Source organism: Podarcis erhardii, assembly GCF_964252035.2.
Source record: "Podarcis erhardii genome assembly, chromosome: 6".
NCBI lineage: Eukaryota > Metazoa > Chordata > Lepidosauria > Squamata > Lacertidae > Podarcis > Podarcis erhardii.
Window position 1 is genome coordinate 5455747 of NC_138510.1, and position 27816 is coordinate 5483562.

At 46.3% G+C, this 27816-nt stretch overlaps 1 protein-coding gene across 1 annotated transcript in view; it reads right to left on the reverse strand.

Moving 5' to 3' along the window:
- Positions 1-1474: 1474 nt before the first annotated feature.
- Positions 1475-27816, reverse strand: part of PDYN (prodynorphin) — a gene marked incomplete at its 3' end in the record, with an annotated part of 28277 nt that continues 1935 nt past the window's right edge. The window contains exons 2-3 of the mRNA XM_081868094.1: positions 3551-3695; positions 1475-2146 (exon numbers count right to left, since the gene is read on the reverse strand). Of these exons, the coding sequence (XP_081724220.1) occupies positions 1475-2146; positions 3551-3695 (817 nt within the window). The remainder of the gene's footprint in view (positions 2147-3550; positions 3696-27816) is intronic.

Genomic DNA, 27816 nt, shown 5'->3' on the forward strand with positions numbered 1-27816 from the left:
CTCCTTGTCACATTTCACACTTGACATTTTAAAGGGAACACTTAAAGTAAATCATATACGCACAGTGTAACAAGAGAGGGCAGCAGCCAGACTTTATCATACTTAGAGCAAACCCATTCGCCTGCTCCAGAGGTTCACAAAGTGGGCAAGATCACCCCCTTAGGGGCACTAGGATTATCTGGTGGGGGGCGCTGAGAGGCAAGGGGTGGCAGCTGGGCACTGGAGGTGCAAATGATTATCGTAAAATCCTAGAGTTGGAAGGGACCAGGGGGCTCACGTTGTCCAACCACCGACAACACAGGAATATTTTTGCACAAAGTAGGACTCGAATCCACCACCCTGAGATTAAGAGTCTCATGCTCTACTGACTGAGTTATCTATCACTCTGTTGGCTTTGAAAAGCTGTCATCACTGGATCAAGTTCATCCATCTTGTTGAATTAATTAAACAGTTTTGATTTTGAATAAATGCGCAATTGATAGCTCAGTTGGTTAGAACATGGTGCTGATAATGTGAGGGTTGCAGCTTCGACCCCCGTATAGGACAGTTGCATATTCCCCTACATTGGACTAGATGTTCTTCAGCTTCCCTTCCAACTCTGTGATACTAGGATTCCTATTGTGAACGTTATTATGTTATTATCTTCCTTAGTGGGCTGTGCAAACCGCTATTCTGAATGCTGCTTTTTATAGGATGGATGTGACACTATTTAAAGTTTTTAAAAAGTCTTGCTGTTTCCATTTGACCTTTCACCAACCAGTTGCTTTGCAGCTGTTTTTGGACTACAAATCCCATCAGTTTCAGACTGCACAGCCATGCAGGTTGCGGCTGATGGGAGCTGTCGTCCGAAAGATCAGGAGGGCACGAGGTTGGGGAAGGCCGCTTTATCCAGCCGAGGTTTGGACTGTGATTGCTTTGTACCAGCAGGTGTTTCCAAGCTATTACTCTTCAATGAGGTTTGATTGCTGCTGTTTTCACCGTTTAAATTTGTTTACAGGCTGCACTTCTAAGCACGCTGGCTAGGAATTCAGAGGGATTTTACTTCCAAGCAAACAGGCTTAGGTGTGCACTTTTGGTGCGTTCCATTGATGTGGTTTTGTTATTGTACTGGCTAATTAGATTTGTTAGCCAAGCTAGATTCGTTTTTTGGCAGACAGGGAAACAAAATATTAATGACAGATGAGAACAAATCTCTTTAGAGGCTGCAAGCAGACAGCATCTCCCTACATGCACCCCTCTTTCTAGAGATTGAGGACAGCAACAGAAAGCTGCATCTCAGGCCCTGAACCCCCAAACCCTGGCTTCCCTCCACCTCAAAATCCATGCTAAGGTACCCCATGATGTTGATTCATTCCTTCTCTATCAGGCCTGCTGGTGGCCCTTGCACTACTTGGTTGAGCACTGGGGTGAGCGGTTGGAGTGACCCACACAGTCCATATTTGGGGGCGTCGTGGCCGGAGGACGCCATGGGCTTCTATAGGTCATAGGCCTCCTCTGAGTAGGCGTTGGGCTCTTCCTCTGACCTGGTGGTCACCTTGAACTGGCGCCTCAAGAACCCTCCGTAGCGCTTCTGATTGTCCCACTTCAGCTTGGGTCGGATCCTGCGCATGAAGCCCCCATAGCGCTTGCGCAGGTCCCCCAGCTCTTGCCTGCCCTCCTCGCCGGCCGCCGTGTCGGAACCTCGCTTGGGGTACTTGCGGAGGAAACCCCCGTAGCGTTTCACCTCATCCTTGAGCAACCCAGCATCCGACTCTTCCCCATTGTAGGCTAGGTCTCCAGTCTCCAGAGCCGCCGGGTATTCCTCCTCGGCACCCACCTCCGGAGCTGCCCTCTCCCCCACCTTCCGGATGAATCCACCGTACTTCTTTGCCACGCTCCCCTTGGCAAGGGCGTTCTCACGGAGGAGAGAAAATATCTTGTTCTTGTCCAGCTTCTTCATGAAGCCTCCATAACGTTTGGCCGGCCCAGTGTACACCTCCCTGGGTCTGGGGTCGCCTTCGTGTTCGGTCTCCTCCTCTTCATCCGCCTGGGATGGTCTGTCGGGCTCCCCCTCCATCAGGAAAGGGGCGAAGAAGGACAGCGCTTTCTTGCACTTGTCCCACTCAGCGCTGGACAGCAAGGAGCCTTGGCACTCCAGGGAACATATCTGTAAGACACCAACAAAAGGTGCAATCTGGTCAACATTCCCTCCATGGCCCAGAGATAGAAACTCTGTAAAACCCCGTTATCAGTGAGTGCCAGCATTGTGTATACAAAAGGGAGGTTCGGCCGTAAAACTGGTAAGAACCAGTTTAGGAGGAATCTAACAGCTGAATGTTAGAGCGAAAAACAACTCCAGATAAGGTACGAGGAGAGCTCTGCACATCCAGTAACAATGGGTGCAGTAAAGTTGTGTTTGAAGGACTGTGGTTGGATGAGAGATGGTGGAACAGTGGGGTGTTGGAAGGTGATTGGCCGGGGGATGGATCAGCTGATGTTAAATGTAGGTATCCTCTCCATAGACACAGGAGAGGTGGGTCTTGTGTGATGTAATCCACAGGGACCAGTCAAGTACAACATTCCTTGTTTTCCTAGAGTGGACATGCAAGGGAATGTTTGGTCCAGCCAGTCGAAACTTCCTGTTCCTCCTGGCCTGGAGCATCCGAGCTTCCTTCCTCTAGTAGGTGGGTGTTACCTTTCCAGACCAGGTAAAAGGACAAGGCGTGCTGCCACTCCCTTCTTTTCCATCTTCCTTTCGTCCTGTGAACTTCCTGGAATGAACTGTTGGACTGCTAGTCTGCAGTCACTAGGTAAATCTCCCTTATGGGGTAAACCTGTTAGTATAAGTTTGGAACTTTATTTTCTGTTAAATTGTTTTTATTAATTTTCCAATAAAAAACATCCAATTAACATATCAAATCATAATCCAATAAAAATAAAAAACTAAAATAAAAAAGATCGAATTATCTTCCAAATTGTAATTATTAATTTTGGGACTTCCCATAGTCTAGACCTTGAAGCATAACTCCAAATCTCAATCCTGCCTCTCGTCGTTATTTCCATATTTCCACATCTCGATTTTAACACTCGAAGAATATGTTTGGAACTTTAAGCCTTAAGCCTGCCTTCAGGGATCACACTGCGCTCTGCCTGATCGTGAGTAAACTTTCTTTTTATTGCTTATCAATAAGACTGTGGTGTCTTTATTCTTTTAGGAGAGATTCAAGGGGTCTTACCAGGAAAATATTAGAACACATTTCCATCTGGACAAGCCAGGTGGAATTGCGTATTGTCTTAAGAAACTCACACGGGTTTGCAACTAGTTTTCTTCTGTGTAAAGGGGAATGCGCTCTGCTAAGTAAAGGAACTCGCTAGCACGAGTTAGGAAGGGTATTAATAAACAATATATCCTCTCCTGCCACCCTGAACATTCCCACAGGTCTGAGACCAAGATAGGTTACCAACAAAATTATGCTTGCATGTATGTTTTGCTTGCATAAACAGCATCCCAGATCGGATTAGCATTCAGGTGGGCGAGGGTAGCCAAGTCTTGACCGGGCCTGCGACTTACCAAGGGGCTGACCAGCTTCTCCACATCCTGGCTGTGAAGAGCACATGCGGAGCACTGAGCGGAACAGTCTGCCGAATTCGAGGTAGCCAAACTGAGGCAAATGGCAAATGCCAGGAGCTGCCACTCCATTCTTGAAAGCAGGCACCTGGAGGAATTGGGAAGAGAGGTGAGTGAATGACAGAATGATTTCCAGGGGAGGAGTGACTTCTCTGAAATACCAGCACTGTTGAGAGCTCCATGCCTTTGGGGGGGGGGAACGGGAGGTTGGAATCATAGCTTTGCATGCAGAATAGAATAGAATAGAATTTATTATTTATACCCCGCCCATCTGGCTGGGTTTCCCCAGCCACTCTGGGCGGCCTCTAACAAAATATTAAAATACAGTGGTGTGTTAAACATTAAAAGCTTCCCTAAAGAGGGCTCCCTTCAGATGTCTTCTAAAAGTCTGGTAGTTGTTGTTCTCTTTGGCATCTGGTGGGAAGGCATTCCACAGGGCGGGTACCACTACTGAGAAGGCCCTCTGTCTGGTTCCCTGCAACTTGGCTTCTCGCAGTGAGGGAACCACCAGAAGGCCCTCAGCGCTGGACCTCAGTGTTCAGGCAGAACGATGGGGGTGGAGACGCTCCTTCAGGTATACTGGGCCGAGGCCGTTTAGGGCTTTAAAAGTCAGCACCAACACTTTGAATTGTGCTTGGAAACGTACTGGGAGCCAATGCAGGTCTTTCAAGACCAGTGTTATGTGGTCTCGGCGGCCGCCCCCAGTCACCAGTCTAGCTGCTGCATTCTGGATTAGTTGCAGTTTCCAGGTCACCTTCAAAGGTAGCCCCACGTAGAGCGCATTGCAGTAGTCCAAGCAGGAGATAACCAGAGCATGCACCACTCCAGCGAGACAGACAGCGGGCAGATAAGGTCTCATCCTGCGTACCAGATGGAGCTGGTAGACAGTTGGACACAGAATTGCCCTGCGCCTCCATGGACAGCTGTGAGGATCCCCAGGGAAAATCCCTGGCACCCCTACACAAGGCCTTTGGTCAAGAATTTGGAGTCTGAATAAGCTCCACCGAGGTCCTCAATCGAAAAAGCAAAAGGCCTTCATTCAATTATTTTTACACATGGAATTATATCTTGCTGATGTTTCCCATTGTTAGATTACTTTGAGGTGCATAATGGGAAATGACTCATGAACGGAAGGAAGGAAATAACTAAAGGCAAGAAGGGAGAGGTTTAAGCAGCCTCAGCCGCCATTTCTTTGCACAAAGCAGCAGGCTCATGCAACTGCCCTTTCCATTACTCCTTCCTCCCCAAGTCAGGAGGCTGCTCTGGCATTCCCTGTGCAATGGCCTCTTGATTTAAGGCACCTTCGAACATGGCCTCAGGCGAGAGCAACCTAATGGCCCATTAAGAAGGCAGCTATTTGCCATCAACAACCAGGCTGTACAAAAACCAGGAGAGGCAGTTATCTCAGTCAGCCTTAACAGGATATATGTGCTATTTTTCTAGAAAAAGAGGTGTCAGAACTCACCATGAACATCTCCCTCCTTTTAGCAATGGCACCCACCTGAGAGGAGCTGGAACTGAATTCCAGCAAGTTCCAACTGAAAATACACTTTGTGTGTGCATGTGTGTATTCCAACCTATAAGTAAAGGTAAAGGGACCCCTGACCATTAGGTCCAGTTGAGGACGACTCTGGGGTTGTGGCGCTCATCTCGCTTTATTGACCAAGGGAGCTGGCGTACAGCTTCCGGGTCATGTGGTCAGCATGACTAAGCCGCTTCTGGCGAACCAGAGCAGCACACGGAAACGCCGTTTACCTTCCCACCAGAGTGGTACCTATTTATCTACTTGCACTTTGACGTGCTTTCAAACTGCTAGGTTGGCAGGAGCAGGGACCGAGCAACGGGAGCTCACCCCATCAAGGGGTGGAATGTCCCAGGGTGCATCTTTGCATACTTTTCAAGATCAGGTCAAGATGTGCCTTTTCTTCCCAGGTCTTTGCAGGTGAATGATGGGATCGGAATATCTCCCCTATTCCCCCTTCCATATTGTCACCGGGCTGTGAACTTTGGCAGTGGGATTTTGCTTCGGCTGGAAATGAAAACCCCCCAAAAGTGCCAAAAAACTTTCAGGCAAACACTCTTCCTTTGTCTCTCCCCAGCTGCTAAGCCCCAGAGGGGTCCCTGTTCAGAATCCCTGGGGATCTTTAACGCTTGCTCTCTCCTCTCTGCTCCAGCTGACTTTCTCCTTAATGTCCTTTAATTGGGGCTGATGGAGAAATATGCTAATCCTCCCATATTCATTTGTGCTAAATTAAGCTGTAATTTGAATGATATGCATTATCATATGTCGAATTATCGACGTTAGCAGAACATAAATTCCACCGAGCTGCCGTGGCTCAGAGGCATGATTCACTATCTGATTACAATACTTTGCGATCTTTTGGCACCTTTCATCTGCTGATGGCAAATTGCCTTAAGAGCATTAATTAATAGAGCCTCCCAGAATGACTGTGGAGCCAAGTGCAGCTTGAGGGGGGAAAGGGAGTTAAAGGAGATCATTCTTTCCAAGGCTAAAGAAAAATAAAATAAAATTTCACCTCTACAAAAGAGAGGATATTGGTGGACTTAAATTCACAGCATGCTGTGTGTTGAACTATATGAAATTGATGTGCCGGTGGTATTTAACACCTATAAAGCTAGCAAGCTTTATAGGTGTTAAATACCACCGGCACATCAATTTCATATAGTGATGTATGGAAGTGAGAGCTGGACCATAAAGAAGGCTGATCGCCGAAGAATTGATGCTTTTGAATTATGGTGCTGGAGGAGACTCTTGAGAGTCCCATGGACTGCAAGAAGATCAAACCTCTCCATTCTGAAGGAAATCAGCCCTGAGTGCTCACTGGAAGGACAGATCGTGAAGCTGAGGCTCCAAGACTTTGGCCACCTCATGAGAAGAGAAGACTCCCTGGGAAAGATCCTGATGTTGGGAAAGATGGAGGGCACAAGGAGAAGGGGATGACAGAGGACAAGATGGTTGGACAGTGTTCTCGAAGCTACAAACATGAGCCTGACCAAACTGAGGCAGGCAGTGGAAGACAGGAGTGCCTGGCGTGCTCTGGTCCAGGGGGGTCACGAAGAGTCGGACACGACTAAACGACTAAACAACAACAACAACAAAGCTAGCAAAGATGTATAGAAGGAAGGCACGTATGGCCAAAGCGTTCTGGGAAATGATGAGTTGAAAAAAAATGTTTAAAATAACATTTGTTTAAAAACCAGAAGCCTTTTTTACTGGGAATCTTAGTCGGACACGACTAAACGACTAAACAACAACAACAACAAACCTAGCAAAGATGTATAGAAGGAAGGTACGTATGGCCAAAGCGTTCTGGGAAATGATGAGTTGAAAAAAAATGTTTAAAATAACATTTGTTTAAAAACCAGAAGCCTTTTTTACTGGGAATCTTAGACACAGAGATACCAAAGGAGAAGAAACAATTATTTATGTACGCGACAACAGCAGCATGGATACTACTGGCCCGGAGATGGAAAGAAGATAATGTCCCGACCAGAGACGAACGACTGATGAAGATGATGGACTATGCCGAAATGGCGAAATTGACCTGGAAAATCAGAAACCAGGAAGACAGAAACTTTAATAAGGAATGGAAAATTTTTACAATTTATTTAAGAGAACACTGTAAACAACTAAAAGCTTTGGCTGGATTTGAGTGACACTTGTATTGCATGATGCTGGTCTGCCCCGCAGAAGACCTTAAGGTCCATGAACAATCATAGTTTAGAGGTCCCGGGCCCTAAGGAAGTCAGACTATCCTCCACCAGGGCCAGGGCCTTCTCAGTGATGGCTCCGACCTGGTGGAATGCTCTGTCCCATGAGACTAGGGCCATTCAGGATTTAACCTCCTTCTCCCTGTAAGATAGAGCTATTCCGCCTGGCCTTTAATTTGAATTCAGCCTGATCTTTTATTTCCCTTCTCTTCCCTCCCCCTCCCCTTTTATGAAGATCACCCGCTCTGAGACCCCACAGCTAATCCTCCCCTGGCCTCCTCGCTGACTCAAGTAGGACCAATTCAGCCAGCTAGCCCTGCTTATTTACCCTAAATTGATTTTTGAATTTTCAAGTTTTTATACTGTATTTTATGCTGCTTTTATAATTAAGTGTTTTAAATTTGTTGTTAGCCGCCCTGAGCCTGGTTTTTGAACTGGGAAGGACGGGGTATAAATAAAAATTTATTATTATTATTATTAATAATAATAATAATAATAATAATAATAATAATTAAAAACTAAGGTTAAAAAAAAGAGAGGGCATTGGTTCATGAAGCCCAGAGACTGCTCAAGGGGCAAAACTGTAGAGTTGGAAGAGACCCTGAGGGTCATCTAGTCCAAACCTCTGCAATGCAGGAATCACAGCTAAAGAGTCTTCCAACCTTTGCTGAAAAAACTTGCAATGGAGAAGAGTTTGCCACTTTCTGAGGGAGTCTGTTCCTCTTCGGATATCTCAAAGGCTATCACATGGAAGATGGAACAAGCTTGTTTCCTCCTGCTCCAGAGGCTAGAACCCGAATCAATACATTCAAGTTACAATAAAGGAGATTCAGACTAAGCATCAGGAAGAAAATAATAATAATAATAATAATAATAATAATAATAATAATAATAATAATAATTTTTATTTATACCCCGCCCTCCCGGCCAGAGCCAGGCTCAGGGCAGCTAACACCAGTAAAATTACAGTAAAAACATAATTGGGGGGGGGGACCAATTTAAAATACAGGTTAAAATGCAATTTAAAATGCAGCCTTTAAAAAGTAATTTAAAAAACATAAGGGGAGGGAAACATAAGGGTCAGACTGAGTCCAAACCAAAGGCCAGGAGGAACAGCTCTGTCTTGCAGGCCCTGCGGAAAGATGTCAAGTCCCTCAGGGCCCTAGTCTCTTATGACAGAGCGTTCCACCAAGTCGGGGCCAGTACTGAAAAGGCCCTGGCCCTAGTTGAGACCAATCTAACTACCTTGGGACTCGGGACCTCCAAGGTGTTGTCATTTGTGGACCTTAAGGTCCTCCGTGGGGCATATCAGGAGAGGCGGTCCCGTAGGTACGAGGCTCCTCTGACAATAAGAGCTACCGGTATTTGACAGTGGAACAGACTCTGCTGGGGTGCGGGAAAGGAAGGAGGAGAGACTAGCTTACCACAGATGTTTCATCAACTGCTCTGGCAGCCTTTTTGGCTAAGGTTTGGTGGGGGCAGATGCATTGCATAACTAAACAAATTTCCCACCGGTCGTTTTTGGTGCAGAATGCTCCGCTCACTTGCCAGTCCACAAACAGACAGCCAGCAGTGAGGGATGTGTGGCTTGATAGGTTCTTATATCATCCCTGCCATTCCTCTGAATCAGCTTGCTTCTATCGATTTCTCTCAGGATGATTTAAACACTCTTATTAAAGCAGGAGGGGAGAGAATTAAATTTCTCATTTTGCTGCTGCCGGGTTGCGGAGCGCAGAGGCAGCTCTTGAACGGTGTGCCAAGGGCCAGTTTGGATGCGCAAATAACAATAGAGACAATGGTGCAATTAAAGATAAAATGCACTTAGAGAAGACAGGCTTGGTTTTATATATATATATATATATATATATATATATATATATATATATATATATGCAGGTTTTGGTGTCCTCGGGTGTCTTCCCGTGTAAAAGTTGGGGTGTCTAGGCGACGTTTCGACGAGGTCTCACTCGTCATCTTCAGGCTGGTGCTTTCGGCTTCTTGTTACTGGAACAGAGCAGGATCTCAGTGTTTGAGTTCCTATAAATACTGTAGAGGGGGTGTGGTGTATAGCCTCCAATGTTCTGGGCAGAGAGGAAGTTCCCAGGCTAGTGTGCCTTTTCTTCTTTTGTTCCTTAATTACTTGAGAGATATCTTGAGTGATTTCTTGAGTGATATCCTGAGTACCACTTAGGTGGGTCATTAGGTGTGGATTAGTTGTTAAAGTCTTTGTGTCTTGACCTCTTGAACTTTGTGAAGAGTTTTCCTGAGAAGATGGCTGTACTGTACTTAGTTGTGCTCTGGCTTGGCTTCGTGTATAGGGGCGAGCTGTGGTTTTGCGGCTTGTGTCAGCCAGATCTGTGTAGGGATTGCAGGGGGGTGCAGCATCCGGAGGTGCCACCATGGATTGGCTACTGGATGGTGTCTGTAATTCATCTGTGGAGAGGGTCTGGGTTTGGGTCTGGTGTGGTTGATTGGTGTTGGCGTTCTGTGTGCCTCTGGATCTGGTGTCAGTTTTTGTGGGGAGGGCTAATTTCCAGATGTCTGGCAAGCGGGATGTGTCGTCACGCTTGTTCATGTTGTGAGGGTGTTTCTCTATCTCGATGGCTTCCATGATTATTCTCTTGTGGTGATGTTCCGTGTTAAAGAGCAATTTGGAATCTGCAAAATTAATTTCGTGTCCTGTATCTTTCATGTGTTGGAAAAGAGAGGAAGTTTTTTCTTCTTTTTTGACGGCATTCTTGTGTTCTGCGATACGTGCATTTATTCGTCTGTTTGTTTGTCCAATGTACGTGGCTGGGCAGACTTTGCAGGGTATTTCATAGATCCCTTGGTTTTCCAACTGGATTTTATCCTTGGGGTTTCTGAGGATATTGGCTATTTTTTGGTTGGTGCAAAAGGCTGTTTTGATATTGTGTTTATGGAGGATTTTGCTAATTTTATCTGTAGTGCCCTTGATATAAGGAAGGAGGGCCATGCCATTGTTTTCTTCTGTGTCTTGGTTTTTGGGGGGTGTTTCCTTTTGGATTAGCTTCGTAATCCTGTTTTGCTGGTATCCATTGGCAATTAACACGTTTGAGAGATTCTGTAACTCAGTTGTCAAGTGGTCTTTGTCAGCCAGGCGTTTGGTTCTGGAGATGAGAGTCTTGGCTACGGAGTTTATTTGTGCAGGGTGGTGGTGTGATTGTGCATGTAAGTAGCGGTTGGTGTGTGTTTTTTTCCGGTAGATAGTGTGTCCTAGGGAGCCATCAGGTTTTTTGTAGATTAGGACGTCAAGGAAGGGAAGTTGGTTGTTGGCTTCTATTTCCATAGTGAATTGTATTTTGGGGTGTAAGTTGTTGAGATGTGTGAGGAAGCTATCCAGTTTTTCTTTCCCGTGTGGCCAAATTACAAAGGTGTCGTCAACATATCTGAGCCAAAGTTTGGGTTTGTGTTCTGACTTGTCTAAAGCATTGGTTTCAAAGTGTTCCATGTACAGGTTTGCGATGACCGGTGAGAGGGGTGATCCCATAGGTGCTCCTTCTATCTGTTTGTATCTTTGTCCATTGTGGATGAAGTACGTGTTGGTTAGGCAGTGGTTGGTCAGGTCCAAGATGTATTCGGGGGGATTGTATTTGTTTTGAATAGCTGTCAAGGCTTCATTAATGGGCACTTGTGTGAAGAGAGATACAACATCGAAGCTCACAAGTAGGTCATTAGGATGTAGGTTTTGCTTCTTTATTGTTTCTATGAACTGGAAGGAGTTTGGTACGTGTGAAGAGATGGATTCTGCATAGGGCTGAAGTTGCTTGGCGAGAAATTTAGCGAGAACTTCCTCTCTGCCCAGAACATTGGAGGCTATACACCACACCCCCTCTACAGTATTTATAGGAACTCAAACACTGAGATCCTGCTCTGTTCCAGTAACAAGAAGCCGAAAGCACCAGCCTGAAGATGACGAGTGAGACCTCGTCGAAACGTCGCCTAGACACCCCAACTTTTACACGGGAAGACACCCGAGGACACCAAAACCTGCATTCCTGTACCCGTGAAAATCTACGAAAGCAAATATCTTACCTCTACGGGGAGGAAACCTTCCAGCTGACAAGAACCTACGAGAAACTAGAAGTCCGAAGAGCCACCATCTTATGTGATCTCTTGTTCCTACGCAACTGCCGAGACAACAACTTAATTCCCACATGCTTCCAACTTAAATTCCATTCTAAAACCCCAGCCACCGAAAGGATCCTGAAACGAACTGAACTATCCCTAATCAGAAATGAACTACACAAGAAAAGATACCTACTAGACCAAACCAACAAAGATCTACTCACTCTTCACCTCAAACTCTGTAACAAAATCCACCCTGCACTCTGGGACAAATGCAAACAACTAGCCGTCTGGAGAGCTGAAACGGAGACCTCACATAAGACAGACACACACACCAACAAACTCCACAAACTAGAGAAACGCCAGAAGCCCAGCCACCCTCCACAGCAACCCATGAAACAAACAGTACATAACATATCAGACAGGATCCTCACCACAACTGAAACCAAAGTACTCTCCAAAGGTTTCAACTTTGCAGTCGCCCCGAGACGCATCCCCACGGAAAACATCATATGCGGAGTCGAAGCTAGCCTAACCAAAATCAACCCAGATGAAGCCAATAAAATCAGACTTGAAGTCACCAACATCCTCTGCTCCAGCAAACCACCCAGAAGCAATTTACACAAAGAAGAACAGAAAGCACTCACCAACCTGAGGAAAGACAACAACATAATCATTCTCCCAGCAGACAAAGGTAATGCCACAGTGGTGATGAACACATCGGACTACCAAGCAAAACTATCAAATCTACTCCAAGATCCTGCCTACAAACCTATAATAATAATAATAATAATAATAATTTATTATTTGTACCCCGCCCATCTGGCTGGGTTTCCCCAGCCACTCTGGGCGGCTTCCAACAGAGATAAAAAATACACTAAAATGTCACATATTAAAAACTTCCCTGAACAGGGCTGCCTTCAGATGTCTTCTGAATGTCAGGTAGTTGTCCATCGCCTTGACATCCGATGGGAGGGCATTCCACAGGGCGGGCGCCACCACCGAGAAGGCCCTCTGCCTGGTTCCCTGCAACTTGGCCTCTCGCAGTGAGGGAACCGCCAGAAGGCCCTCGGAGCTGGACCTCAGTGTCCGGGCAGAACGATGGGGGAGGAGACGCTCCTTCAGATATACTGGACCGAGGCCATTTAGGGCTTTAAAGGTCAGCACCAACACTTTGAATTGTGCTCGGAAACGTACTGGGAGCCAATGTAGGTCTTTCAAGACCGGTGTTATATGGTCTCGGCGGCCGCTCCCAGTCACCAGTCTAGCTGCCGCATTCTGTATTAGTTGTAGTTTCCGGGTCACCTTCAAAGGTAGCCCCACGTAGAGCGCATTGCAGTAGTCCAAGCGGGAGATAACCAGAGCATGTACCACTCTGGCGAGACAGTCCGCAGGCAGATAGGGTCTCAGCCTACGTACCAGATGGAGCTGGTAAACAGCTGCCCTGGATACAGATTTGACCTGTGCCTCCATGGACAGCTGTGAGTCCAAAATGACTCCCAGGCTGCGCACCTGGTCCTTCAGGGGCACAGTTACCCCATTCAGGACCAGGGAATCCTCCACACCTGCCCGCCTCCTGTCCCCCAAAAACAGTACTTCTGTCTTGTCAGGATTCAACCTCAATCTGTTAGCCGCCATCCATCCTCCAACCGCCTCCAGACACTCACACAGGACCTTTACCGCCTTCACTGGTTCTGATTTAAAAGAGAGGTAGAGCTGGGTATCATCTGCATACTGATGAACACCCAGCCCAAACCTCCTGATGATCGCTCCCAGCGGCTGCATGTAGATGTTGAAAAGCATGGGGGAGAGGACAGAACCCTGAGGCACCCCACAAGTGAGCGGCCAGGGGTCTGAACACTCATCCCCCACCACCACTTTCTGAACACGGCCCAGGAGGAAGGAGCGGAACCACTGTATGACAGTGCCCCCAGCTCCTAGCCCCTCAAGACGGTCTATAAAAACAGATCCCACCACCTACCTGGAAAAAACCACCAAATCCAAAATAAAAGCCTCTCCTATCAGTGAAGAAATCCAGCTAAGAATCATCCCCAGAGAAAAATCATCCAGATGCCCCAAACTCTACGGCCTCCCCAAGATACACAAAGAAGGAACACCACTCAGACCAATAGTCAGCTCCATAGGCTCACCTCTACAAAATCTCGCTAAATTTCTCGCCAAGCAACTTCAGCCCTATGCAGAATCCATCTCTTCACACGTACCAAACTCCTTCCAGTTCATAGAAACAATAAAGAAGCAAAACCTACATCCTAATGACCTACTTGTGAGCTTCGATGTTGTATCTCTCTTCACACAAGTGCCCATTAATGAAGCCTTGACAGCTATTCAAAACAAATACAATCCCCCCGAATACATCTTGGACCTGACCAACCACTGCCTAACCAACACGTACTTCATCCACAATGGACAAAGATACAAACAGATAGAAGGAGCACCTATGGGATCACCCCTCTCACCGGTCATCGCAAACCTGTACATGGAACACTTTGAAACCAATGCTTTAGACAAGTCAGAACACAAACCCAAACTTTGGCTCAGATATGTTGACGACACCTTTGTAATTTGGCCACACGGGAAAGAAAAACTGGATAGCTTCCTCACACATCTCAACAACTTACACCCCAAAATACAATTCACTATGGAAATAGAAGCCAACAACCAACTTCCCTTCCTTGACGTCCTAATCTACAAAAAACCTGATGGCTCCCTAGGACACACTATCTACCGGAAAAAAACACACACCAACCGCTACTTACATGCACAATCACACCACCACCCTGCACAAATAAACTCCGTAGCCAAGACTCTCATCTCCAGAACCAAACGCCTGGCTGACAAAGACCACTTGACAACTGAGTTACAGAATCTCTCAAACGTGTTAATTGCCAATGGATACCAGCAAAACAGGATTACGAAGCTAATCCAAAAGGAAACACCCCCCAAAAACCAAGACACAGAAGAAAACAATGGCATGGCCCTCCTTCCTTATATCAAGGGCACTACAGATAAAATTAGCAAAATCCTCCATAAACACAATATCAAAACAGCCTTTTGCACCAACCAAAAAATAGCCAATATCCTCAGAAACCCCAAGGATAAAATCCAGTTGGAAAACCAAGGGATCTATGAAATACCCTGCAAAGTCTGCCCAGCCACGTACATTGGACAAACAAACAGACGAATAAATGCACGTATCGCAGAACACAAGAATGCCGTCAAAAAAGAAGAAAAAACTTCCTCTCTTTTCCAACACATGAAAGATACAGGACACGAAATTAATTTTGCAGATTCCAAATTGCTCTTTAACACGGAACATCACCACAAGAGAATAATCATGGAAGCCATCGAGATAGAGAAACACCCTCACAACATGAACAAGCGTGACGACACATCCCGCTTGCCAGACATCTGGAAATTAGCCCTCCCCACAAAAACTGACACCAGATCCAGAGGCACACAGAACGCCAACACCAATCAACCACACCAGACCCAAACCCAGACCCTCTCCACAGATGAATTACAGACACCATCCAGTAGCCAATCCATGGTGGCACCTCCGGATGCTGCACCCCCCTGCAATCCCTACACAGATCTGGCTGACACAAGCCACAAAACCACAGCTCGCCCCTATACACGAAGCCAAGCCAGAGCACAACTAAGTACAGTACAGCCATCTTCTCAGGAAAACTCTTCACAAAGTTCAAGAGGTCAAGACACAAAGACTTTAACAACTAATCCACACCTAATGACCCACCTAAGTGGTACTCAGGATATCACTCAAGAAATCACTCAAGATATCTCTCAAGTAATTAAGGAACAAAAGAAGAAAAGGCACACTAGCCTGGGAACTTCCTCTCTGCCCAGAACATTGGAGGCTATACACCACACCCCCTCTACAGTATTTATAGGAACTCAAACACTGAGATCCTGCTCTGTTCCAGTAACAAGAAGCCGAAAGCACCAGCCTGAAGATGACGAGTGAGACCTCGTCGAAACGTCGCCTAGACACCCCAACTTTTACACGGGAAGACACCCGAGGACACCAAAACCTGCATTCCTGTACCCGTGAAAATCTACGAAAGCAAATATATATATATATATATATAATCACACGCCGACAGACAGAACGAAAGGGACTTTTGCACGCAACTGCAAACTTGCATGCAAGCAAAATCCGGGTGTGTGTTTGTGTGTGCTGTGAATTCAGGGATTTTTCTCACCTCTTTGCAAATGATAACATTTGTTCCACTCCTAATAACCTCAGCATTGTCTTAATGCAGGGACGGGGAATCTGTGCCCCTCCTGATGTTGCTGGACTACAACTCCCATCATCCCCTAACAGATGCTTTAGTTGAGATTCCTGCATTGCAGGGGGTTGGACTAGATGACCCTCGGGGTATCTTCCAACTCTTACAGTGCTATGATTCTGTGATTCTATGAGTCTGGCTGAGGGTGGTGGGAGTTGGGAGTCCAACAACAGGTCCCTCAGCCGTGCCGTAATGTGCCAGGCAGCTCTGCAGAGTCAGTGCTGCTGCTGTTAGTGGAAACCTCATTCAGATATGTCCAGGTGTCTGCAAACCTCAAAGGGAGGCTGTTCCACCACCTCTGGCTTGGACTGGGCATAAGGAAGAAGGTGGAAGCACGCTCTACTCTATAAAAGGCTAAAGCTTACTCAGATGGGAAGCATATTATTATTGTTAGAATTCCTGCTCCATGGTTGCAGTCATGGGATTGTTGTCTATCACATGACGGTGTATGTTTTCATTCCACAGAGTGGGAAGTGATGGAGATAGGATGTTTGTGTTACTGTGTTCTGTTAAGGGGGAGTATTGTCCTTATTCTTTCTCTCTTTGCTGTCTGATGCTAAAGAGAGAGAGAGCCACGTTGCAGTGCTCTGTGTGTGTTTATATGTAAATAAAGTAGATTAGCCAAAATGCTGAGTCGCTGAGATCTGTCACGCGCAAGTTGCGCAAACTCTGCGGATCCCTAAGTGTGCCAGTGTCGGTTGGCATCGGTCGCTATGATGTTCGGACTGAAGAAAGCTTATGAAGCTCCCGAATGAACGATCAGGAGGGAGGGAACATGCCAGTCGGGCATGTGTCTCTGCCAGGGTCCTACTCGAGTGTAGGCTGAACTCCTGACAATTATTTCATCATCATCATCATCATCATCATTATTATTGCAAATATAGCCAACGTGGTGCTTTTCAGATATTATAGACTACAAATCCCATCATCGTTGGCAATTAGGCATGTTTTCTGAGCCTGATGGGAAGTGTAGTCCATAGAATCTGGAAGGTGCCAAAATGGGTTAAAGCATTACAGTGGTACCTCGGAAGTCAAATGGAATCCGTTCCAGAAGTCCATTCAACTTCCAAAACATTCAGAAACCAAGGTGTGGCTTCTGATTGGCTGCAATCAGAAGCTGTTGGAAGTCACATCAGATGTTCGGGTTCCAAAGAACATTTGAAAACTGGAACAATCACTTCCGGTTTTCGATCTTTCGGGAGCCAAAACATTTGACTCCCAAGGCGTTTGAAAACCAAGGTATGACTGTATTATTGTGTGTGTGTGTGTGTGTGTGTGTGTTGTTTATACCCCACCTTTTCCCCTGATGCGACTCAAAGCACTGGGGGCTTTTTAGTTGTTTTCCAAAAGGGGCGGGGGGGGGGAGACTGACAATGCAATTCTAAGCACACTTACTCAGAAGTAAGTCCCATCATGTTGGTCTGACTCCCAGGTACATTAAGACGTTGGTTAGAAGATATAATTATGCATGGCTTATTATGTTTCTCTCTCCCATAATACTAGAACCCAGTCAGCTAATAAAATTCACTGGTTTGCCCATGTAACTCCAGCATCCTGCTTTTGCAACAGCCTGCTAGATGCCTACGAGAAGCCCCCAAGGAGGACCCAAAAGCAACAGCATTCTCCTGCCATTTGCAGCCATTCAGAAGCATAACTGCCTCTCGTGAATGCAGAACACCATGCACCCATCCTAGTTAGTAGCCATTAATACCTTTGTTCTTTGTCTAATCCTCTTTTAAAGCCATCTGAGTTGGTAGCCATCACTGCCTCCAGTGGGAGGGAGTTCCACAGTTTAACAATGCCCTGGGGACAGAAGAACTTCCGTTTTCTGTCCTAAATCTTCCAACATTCAGTTTCATAGGACGTCCATGAGTTCTAGTTTTATGAACAAGGGAGAGAGAAAATTCTCTATCCACTTCCTTCATAACATGCATAGTGTTATACAGGTGTATGGGGTGTTAGGGGTAGTTAATAATAATAATGATGATGATGATGATGATGATGATGATGATGATGATGATTTATTTATACCCCGCCCATCTGGCTGGGCTTCCCCAGCCACTCTGGGCGGCTTCCAACAAAACACTAAAATACAGTAACCTATTAAACATTAAAAGCTTCCCTAAACAGGGCTGCCTTCAGATGTCTTCCAAAAATCTGGTAGTTGTTGTTCTCTTTGAATTCTGGTGGGAGGGTGTTCCACAGGGTGGGCACCACTACCGAGAAGGCCCTCTGCCTGGTTCCGTGTAACCTTTGGTCCCCATCCTGCACTCGGCTTCCACCTGTGGCTCCCAAAAGATGTCAATATGTGACTGGCTGGCTAAACCAGGTGAGGATAGTCGACAAGTCTCAGACCCTTGGTGAGTTAGGGGTTTCCCCTACATGTGAAGACAGGCTCCGGCAGATTGAGTGGATGAGAGCAATCGTGGGTCCAGCGGTCAAGAAGGCTGCAGAGGGAAGAGGCAGATGGGCTCATCAACCTGGAAAGGGAGCCCGCCTAGGAGAAGGAAAACTCTGGTCCTAGACCTCCGCTGCCTTGCGGCTATACCCATTCATGAGAAAGGCTTAGGGTGTAAACCCCAAATTAAAATCCATACCTACTCCCTTGCTGAACATTTTCAGGAGCAGAACAGACAAATCCTACAGAAATCTGGAGTGGAGTCCCTAAGACGGGTTGGTTGGCTCCTTGAATGCCTCTTTCTGGCAACTCCTGCAGCCAAATTGGTGCCAAACGCATTTGTCAGGGGTTCAGAAGGAGAGACACAGGAGGGGGAGCAAATGGAGAGTGAGGAGGAGGAGTCCCAGCGGGGCGCAGGCAGTGACAGTGGAAAGAGTTATTCCACAAGCCTCTCCAGCGAATCGGAGGACTCACAGAAGGGAGCGCCGATGGCCAGAGCGAGGGGGGTTCCAGGGGGGAAGCCCCAGGAGGAAGGGGCCAGCGGGGAGTCCCTGAGCAGCAGTTGGAAATCAGGACCAGCTTCCCCACCAGAGCGCAGTGGGGAGGGGGAGTCCCAGGAATCGGGACCAGTGCTCTCACCACCAGCGGGAGGAGAGGAGTCAGGTTTGGTCACGCCCACATCAGGAAGCGGGGAAACGGTCAGGAGGAAGGCTACCGGCTGGGCGCGCGCGCCAAGTTCAAATGTACAGGCGAGCGGCACAGCAGGGAGCCCGGGTAGGGAGCCAGGTCCTAAAGCCCGCCGGAAGGAAGGGGAAGACCAAGGGGGGTCAGCGTCAGAGGAGTCCAGGAAGGAGGAGACCCCAGAGGGCAGAAGGACCCAGCGAAGGAAAGAACAGCGTAGGAGGTGGAGCCGGGCTAGGATCTTAAACTGGTGTGGGAGGAGCAGTGAGTCAGAGGGGACTTAGCCAGTCTAGCGTCGAGACGTGGGTCTGCGCGCCCAGAGCTTTGAAATGGAAACTAAACTTCAATAAAGTTTTTGTATATTATATCCACCGGGCGTTGGTCCTCTGTGAGCAGGGATCTAGAGGCAGACCTGACAGCATTGCTCATCTTTCCTTTGGACCACACTAGTCGGGCCGAAAGGGGGGTCTTGTTGTCTGGGCAGCTCAGGACCTCCATCCACACTGCCCAGGCTTGTGCCCCAGGGAGTTCATTTCGGTGCTGCTAACACAACAGTTCGACTTCACCCCTGGAGGCGCACTCTGTTGTCTCTCAAGACAGACGGATGCCAACAACATCAACAACAGGTGTTCCTATGGATCAGGAATTGGTTGCATATCAGGAAGCATGGAGCAGGGCTGGATTTAGGTTTGATGAGGCCCTAAGCTACTGAAGGTAATGGGGCCCTTTACATGTCCAGCTGCCCTTTGTCAACAACAAATTGTCACTGTTTTTTGTGTTGAATATATGCTATATGGAGGGGCAGGGTGGTGCTGTGGGTTAAACCACAGAGCCTAGGGCTTGCCGATCAGAAGGTCGGTGGTTCGAATCCCCACAACGGAGTGAGCTCCCGTTGCTCAGTCCCTGCAGTTCGCAAGCACGTCAAACTCCAAATAGATAAATAGGTACGGCTCCAGCGGGAAGGTAAAGGGCGTTTCCGTGCGCTGCTCTGGTTCGCCAGAAGCGGCTTAGTCATGCTGGCCACATGACCCGGAAGCTGTACTCCGGCTCCCTCGGCCAATAAAGCGAGATGAGCGCCGCAACCCCAGAGTCGGCCACGACTGGACCTAATGGTCAGGGGTCCCTTTACCTTTACCTATATGCTATATGTGGTAATTTATGGACCTAGTAGGTATCTAAAGCCATTTGCACGTAACAAAATATGTATTTTATCAAAGTAATTGTTGAACTGAAATACAATGAAGAAGTATATTAATAGTGAAATATGGGGGGGGGGCAAGAGCTTGGGGCCCTAAGCTACAGCTTGTTTAGCTTATACAGTCTCATTCCTGGGCATTCACAGTCCAGGAATTCACTACTGTAAGAATAAATGGACAATTCTTCTGATGGAGGGATGTAGCCTCTCCGCACCCACAAAGATCAATATTTGGACTGTGCTTTTTAACTTGTTTATAAATAATATTGCATTAAGGGAGAGCAGAGGGGTCGCCAAGTTTGCTTATGATGCTTAATAGTTCCAGGTCCTTAAACCTGGAAGCGTTTGCAAAGCACTCCAAAAGGACCTCTCAATTGAGTGAATGGGCAATAAAATGGCAAATGCAACTCAAGGTAAACAAATGTGAAGTGATGAACACCAGGGCAAAACGAAATTTTAATTTCACATATATGCTTATGGGGTGTGAAATGGCTGTGAATGCCCAGGAATGAGACTCTTTGGGGTCGCAGTTTATTCACCCAGATTTGCTTTTACAAAGCTTACACAGCGTTTATACGATGTACAACGTTTACTGAGCATCTGTTCCTATTTGTTTCAGGAATGATTATATAGGAATGAGCATTCATCCTGCTTTGATGGTGGGGCGGTTTATACGTCTTCCCATAAATGGCTCATTCATTCCACACTCCTTGCATTTCCTTGTCACTTTCCAAGCCACAAATAAAACAAGATGTTTGTTTAAGTGGATTTTACGCTAGGGAGACAGAGCTTTTTCATTTACCATCCGAAGTTCTGTTATGCACCCGAATCCCTTCCACAAAATGTTGGCACTTCTGGATCGCAATCTCTCCTTTCCATTTTACATTCAGACAGCTAACCAGATGAAGATCAAATCGCTCCATATAGATAAAGCTATGGTTTTCCCAGTAGTGATGTATGGAAGTGAGAGCTGGACCATAAAGAAGGCTGATCGCCAAAGAATGGATGCTTTTGAATTATGGTGCTGGAGGTGACTCTTGAGAGTCCCATGGACTGCAAGAAGATCAAACCTCTCCATTCTGAAGGAAATCAGCCCTGAGTGCTCACTAGAAGGACAGATCATGAAGCTGAGGCTCCAATACTTTGGCCACCTCATGAGAAGAGAAGACTCCCTGGAAAAGACCCTGATGTTGGGAAAGATGGAGGCCACAAGGAGAAGGGGACGACAGAGGACGAGATGGTGGGACAGTGTTCTCGAAGCTATGAACATGAGTTTGACCAAACTGTGGGAGGCAGTGGAAGACAGGAGTGCCTGGCGTGCTCTGGTCCATGGGGTCACGAAGAGACAAACACGACTAAACAACAAAAGAGGGGACTGGCAAATAAGCAGCTGTAGGTTGTCAAGTGTGAGGTGAGAAAAGTTGCAGGTGTAGAACTTGAATGTTTTGCACTGCATTTGAAATTCCTACCTCCTTTGCAGCTGGTCATCCTGCATCAGAGAAGGAGAACCTGTGGCCTGCCAGATGTTGCTAGACAACAAATCCCTTCATCCCTGATCTTTTATTCCCCTTCCTTCCCTCCCTCTCCCCTTTTTATGAAGATTACCCACTCTGGGATCCCACAGCTAATTCTCCCCTGGTCTCCTCGCTGGCTCAAATAGGACTAATTTAGCCAGCTAGCCCTGGTGATCATCCAATGTTTTTTGGATGGATTTCCCCCCTAAATTGATTTTTGAATTCTGAATTTATTGTTATTCACATTTTATGCTGTTTTTTGTTGCATCAATTAAGTGTTTTAAATTTGTTGTATTTATTATAATTAGGGAGGTGATGGGGAACCACACTGCAAATTGTGGGGTGAAGGAATCCTTAACTGGAATACGTATAAGCACAATGAAAGCAAATTAGGATGCATGTTCATTGCCATTGTTCCTGCAAACATATCAGAACGAATGCTCACTGGTGTTGGATAGAAAAGGAAGGGACCCATGTGAGAGACTGACCAGAGTGTTCTTCCTCAGAGGGTGAGACTGAGGAAGGGGGAAGCTCCCCAGTGAAAGCTGGGGGGGGGATTCCCTTCTCTATATGGGGTGATAGGAGGCTATAGTTATATTATTAATAATAAAACACAAAATTACCGTACTTTTCCGTGTATAAGCCTATGGGTTTTTTACTCTAAAATAATGTTCAAAATTGGGGCTTGTCTTATACACGAATATCTTTTCCCCCATTTTCTTAAATTGGAGTCCCCCCCAAAATAGGGGGTGCCTTATACATGGGGGAGTCTTATACACGGGAAAATACGGTATATGTTATTATTATTTCATTTCTGTTCTTTTTCTCTCTCTTTTCTTCTCATCTTATCTCTTTTTCTTTCTTTTTCTGTATTTTTTTTGTTATTTCTCTTTAGACCACTTTGATTTTTACTCCATTATATGTTGAAAACATTTAATAAGATTAGTGGTGGGGGGGAGAGAAGAGAGAATGAATGCTCACTAAAGACTAGACATAGTCTACCCCCCTGGTATTGGATGTTTTAGCTGAGTTTCCTATGAGTCTATGTTTTTCTGCTTCAACAATATTTCATTATGCTCCTATCACTTTATGTAATTGTATTTTGTATAAATTATAAAAAATTATAAATAAAACATGTTCGATTTACAAACAAAACATTTAAACAGCCATCTTTCTAATGCTAGGGTGGAGGGGGGCATGGGCATAGCCAGGATTTTTGTTAGGGGGCAGAACCTCAGATTTGTATTCATTTGTATTTATTTTTACTTATGGGGGGGGCAGTTGCCCCCCCCCGGCTACGCTCGGGGGCGGGGGGGACCACAGGAAGGAAACAAGGTTGGAAGGGGACCTCAGTCAGGAAAAGGTTGGGGCATACTGATTTAGAGGAGCCCTTAGTAGACGATTCTGAGCAGATGAACCAATGGTCTGAGTCAGTAGAAGACATGGGTAGGCAAACTAAGGCCCAGGGGCTGGATCCGGCCCAATTGCCTTCTCAATCCAGCCCACGGACGGTCCGGGAATCAGCATGTTTTTACATGAGTAGAATGTGTGCTTTTATTTAAAATACATCTCTGGGTTATTTGTGGGGCATAGGAATTCCTTCAATTTTTTTTCAGGATATAGTCCAGCCCCCCACAAAGTCTGAGGGAAGTGGACCGCCCCCCTGCTGAAAACGTTTGCTGACCCCTAGTATAAGACATGTCTTGGGGCGGGATTTGGGCTGGAAAGAGGTGCAGAAGGGGAAAGGTTAAGTTCTACACAATGCGCTCCTGATCCAGTTCTGAACCCCTCACAACCAGTGCCAGTTTTACGTATAAGCTATAAAATAAACTATAGCTTAGGGCCCGACTCTCTTGGGGGGCCCCAAAAAAATTAAAGGAAAAAAAAACCTGGATGTACATTTCCAAAACATAAGATAAAAAACAAATAAAATAAAACCTACATACAGCAACAGTGTTTTGTGTAGGCTCCTGTTTGTTATGTGCAAATGGCTTTAGATACCTATTAGGTCCATAAATTACTATATAGCATATATTCAACACAGAAAACAGCGACCATTTGTTGTTGACAAAGGACAGCTGGGCATATAAAGGGCCCCATTACCTTCAGTAGCTGAGGGCCTCATCAAAACTAAATCTGGCCCTGCTCACAACTGCTTTTTTAAAATAAATGAAAACAGAAGCAGCTTGGGATAAGCACACTCAAAACAAAAAAAAAGCCCTAACATTTGAGAAAGCCCTAATTTTACACTGGGCTTTTACACGGCTGTGTAAAGGCGGTGTCTCAACAGGTGCGCCCACAATTTTGCTGCATGAATATTGGCAGATGCTGAACTGCTAAACTTGCCCCCCACATTTTCATTTCTGCAGATGCAGCTTGGGTTTGAGAAAACCCCAAAATGGATGATGCCCCATGGCTGAGCTTTGTCGATGTTACCTCTGGTGTCAAGCCGGGAAAGGAAAACGGACAAGTGTGTTTGTGTGTGGATTAATGTATCTGCAGCACTGGAGAGAGCACCCACAACACAGGATAAAATAAACACTGTTTTTTAAAAAGGAAAAAAGACCACATTGCAGGGAAAGGTTGAAGGCATCGCCGTAAGAGATTTCATAAAGTTCACTGGTGTTTACCGCTTTTTTATTATTATGGCTTTTTAAAGTGGTCGGAATAGCACTTTTCTCAGGTAAAAATAACATATTGAATCTGGGGGTGGGGGCAGGAAATGCAATTTGTTCGCAATGGAAATGCTGCTTTGGGGAAATGCTTGAGAATTCTCCCCCCCCCCCCGGTGAAAATGGAGTAATAACTCCCCTGCTTTTATTGAAAACATTTGAGAACTCTGTCCACACAAAAAACAACTAAAGCAAAGTGGTAATGAGAGGCAATAAAAACATTGCAGAGTCTTCCATATTCCGACAATTGTATATGCCAGGCTTCATCAACCTGGTGTCCTTCGGATGTTTTGGTTGTGTTATAGCAGTGTTCCCCAACCTTGGGCCTCCAGCTGTTTTTGGACTACAACTCCCATCATCCCTCGCTAGCAAGACCAGTGGTCAAGGATGATGGGAATTGTAGTCCAAAAACAGCTGGAGGCCCAAGGTTGGGGAACACTGTGTTATAGGATTTATAAGGTCTTAAATATATAATATATATAATAAATGTTCATAAATGTAGGCAAACACATGCATAAGTATATAAACCACGTGTCTGAAATAGTACAGAAGAACAATCCTGGAGCCATTTTGGCTCTCCCAAATTGACCTCAAAAATTTCTCTGCAAGGAGGAAGGAAATGGGGAAAGCTTTCCAGTTGTCTTTGGACTGTAGGGGCCTACACACCTCCCTGTAAATACAGTCTGGCAAGTGGAGCTGACAGAAGATGAAGTCCAAAGACACTGAGATGGCGAAAGCCTGCTTATTGACTCAGCATCCATGTTGGACTTTACGGCAATAAGGGTTGTTCGACAGTGGAACGGACCACCTTGGAAGTGACAGACTTTTCTAAACAGAGGTTGAATGGTCATTTGTCTTGTATGATCTAGTTGAGATTCCTGCATTGCAGGGAGTTGGACTAGATCAGGGGTCTGCAACCCGCGGCTCCGGAGCCGCATGTGGCTCTTTTACACCTTTGCCGCGGCTCCGGCACGGATACTAGCAAGGGGAGGAGGCGCATTGTGCGCCCCGACACTCCCCACTGTGGCGGGCGCTGTACTGGCTGTGACGTCGTATGGCGGCGGTGCATGCGTTAGTCACGCACCGTCCCGATGTCACCTTCCCGCCCGCTGTCAGATCGCGGCTCTGGAGATATATTTGTTTTAAATGTCGCAATGGTTTTGCGGCTCCCAGGTTTTTTTTTCTTCGGAAACGGGTCCAAGTGGCTCTTTTTGTCTTAAAGGTTGCAGACCCCTGGACTAGATCATGGGTAGGCCCAGGGGCCGGATCCAGCCCAATTGCCTTCTAAATCCGGCCCACAGACGGCCCGGGAAGCAGCGTGTTTTTACATGAGTAGAATGTGTCCTTTTATTTAAAATGCATCTCTGGGTTATTTGTGGGGCCTGCCTGGTGTTTTTACATGAGTAGAATGTGTGCTTTTATTTAAAATGCATCTCTGGGTTTCTTTTGTGGGGCATAGGAATTCATTCATATATTTTTTTTCAAAATATAGTCCGTCCCTCCACAAGGTTTGAAGGACAGTGGACTGGCCCCCTGCTGAAAAAGTTTGCTGACCCCTGGACTAGATGACCGTCGGGGTCCCTTCCAATTCTACAATTCCACGTGGTATTGCAGCAGCCTAAAATGGGAGGGGGAAGAAACTGCCCCGATTTATTAGGGTTTCCATATCTGGCTTTCTAAACGTGATCTTTATTGCCCACTGGTTATGCTATATTGTTTTATTTGCCTTGGCTTTTTGTGACTGTGGTGTAAAAAAAAAGGATTTGATGTTGCAGAGAAAATTATTGTTTTGGGTACTTGGGAAAGGGTGTGACCGTGGAGCCCTGGTTTTCAAGAGACTTTTCTTTATGGAAATACACAGCACGACTCACAGCAAACATGGGAAGAGCCCAACTGGATTCGACCAAAGGCTCATCTTCTCCAGTCACACGCTGCCGGGGGGGGGGCTCCCACCACTGTTGTGTCCCTTGGGCAGGGGTACACTGCTTTTTGGACATGGGGGTTCCACTTAGATAACTTAGCTAATGGGAGACTTAGCCTCCATGAATCGTTCTGTCCATTTGGAATATATATATATATATATATATATATATATATATATATATATATATTTTCTATATATATATATATACCACCTACCGTATTTTTTGCTCTATAAGACTCACTTTTTCCCTCCTAAAAAGTAAGGGGAAATGTGTGTGCGTCTTCTGGAGTGAATGCAGGCTGCGCAGCTATCCCAGAAGCCAGAACAGCAAGAGGGATCGCTACTTTCACTGCGCAGCGATCCCTCTTGCTGTTCTGGCTTCTGAGATTCAGAATATTTTTTTCCTTGTTTTCCTCCTTCAAAAACGAGGTGCGTCTTGTGGTCTGGTGCATCTTATAGAGCGAAAAATACGGTACTTTGGACAGATGAAATTTAAGTAAAGATCACAAGTGGTCTGCCAGAGCAAAGACAGTTTTCTGAAGTCGGAATCTCCATTGCTGATGGTTCATTTGGTGATAATTTCTCTTTGTATGTGTAACTAGGGATACAGTACTGAATATATAACTAGTGACGAAAATGAGAAATGAGAAATGGACCTTCTATGAATACCCTTTCTAGAGGTGGGAGGTGAGGATGCGGGGGACAGATAGCTTTGCTCCCTAGGGATTTTTTTAAGCCCTCTGATTCACAGGGAGGAGGACAGTTGTCTCCAGGAAGTTCGCCTTGTGCAGGAGAATGTCCCAATCAGCACTGGATTTAGGGCGGTGCGGACAGCTCCCTCGCAGAGGGCGCCGAGCCAAGCGGTTGCAAAATTGAGACGCTCCATCATTGCGAAGATCAATTTGGGGGCGCCAGATTTTGGGCTCGCTCATGGTGCCATACTACCAAAGATTACCAAAGTCCCCCTCCCAATGGATTCTGGCCCCAGATGGCTCTTATTACAGAAACAGTGTTATGAATGAGCAGCAAAGATTTGCAAATCAGTGAAGAAAGCAGGTTACATCCTCGCCCTCTTGGAATTAACCCGGTTTGGTTTGCCTCTGTGGCAAATGGGGGCACAATATGAATCATAGCTGTCAACATTTCCCTTTTTTAAAGGGAAATTCCCTTATTCCGAATAGGATTCCTCGCAAGAAAAGGGAAAAGTTGACAGCTATGTATAGATATGATCCATCTCTTATCATTGCCTGCCTGTTGCCACGTTTGAAGAATCTGCCGTGAGTTGTTTTGAAGGTGTCCCAAAATGGTTCAAGGAGCACACCCCAAAAATATATATAACAGAAACACACACACACCCTTTTATCTCCCCTTTTGTTTCTACCCCATCCCTCTTTCTAATGAATCCCCAGGTGTACCAAGGGGTTGGCTAGCTTGGCCCCCACCAAAGGTGCAGGCCTAGAGGGCAGCACAAAGGAAGGAAGATGGGGAGAGCTGGCGATTGTCAAAGGATCAAGGGGTGGTGGAGGTGCCAATGCAGGTTGCCAAGGCAGCGCTGATACAACTGCTTGCCAAGAGGGCAAGGGAGCCAAGTTGTGCCTCTGATCCCCAGTCTTCCACACCCTGGTGCCAGTTGAGTGGCATCGTAGTCCCAAACATCTGGAGAGCACCAGGTTGGCAAA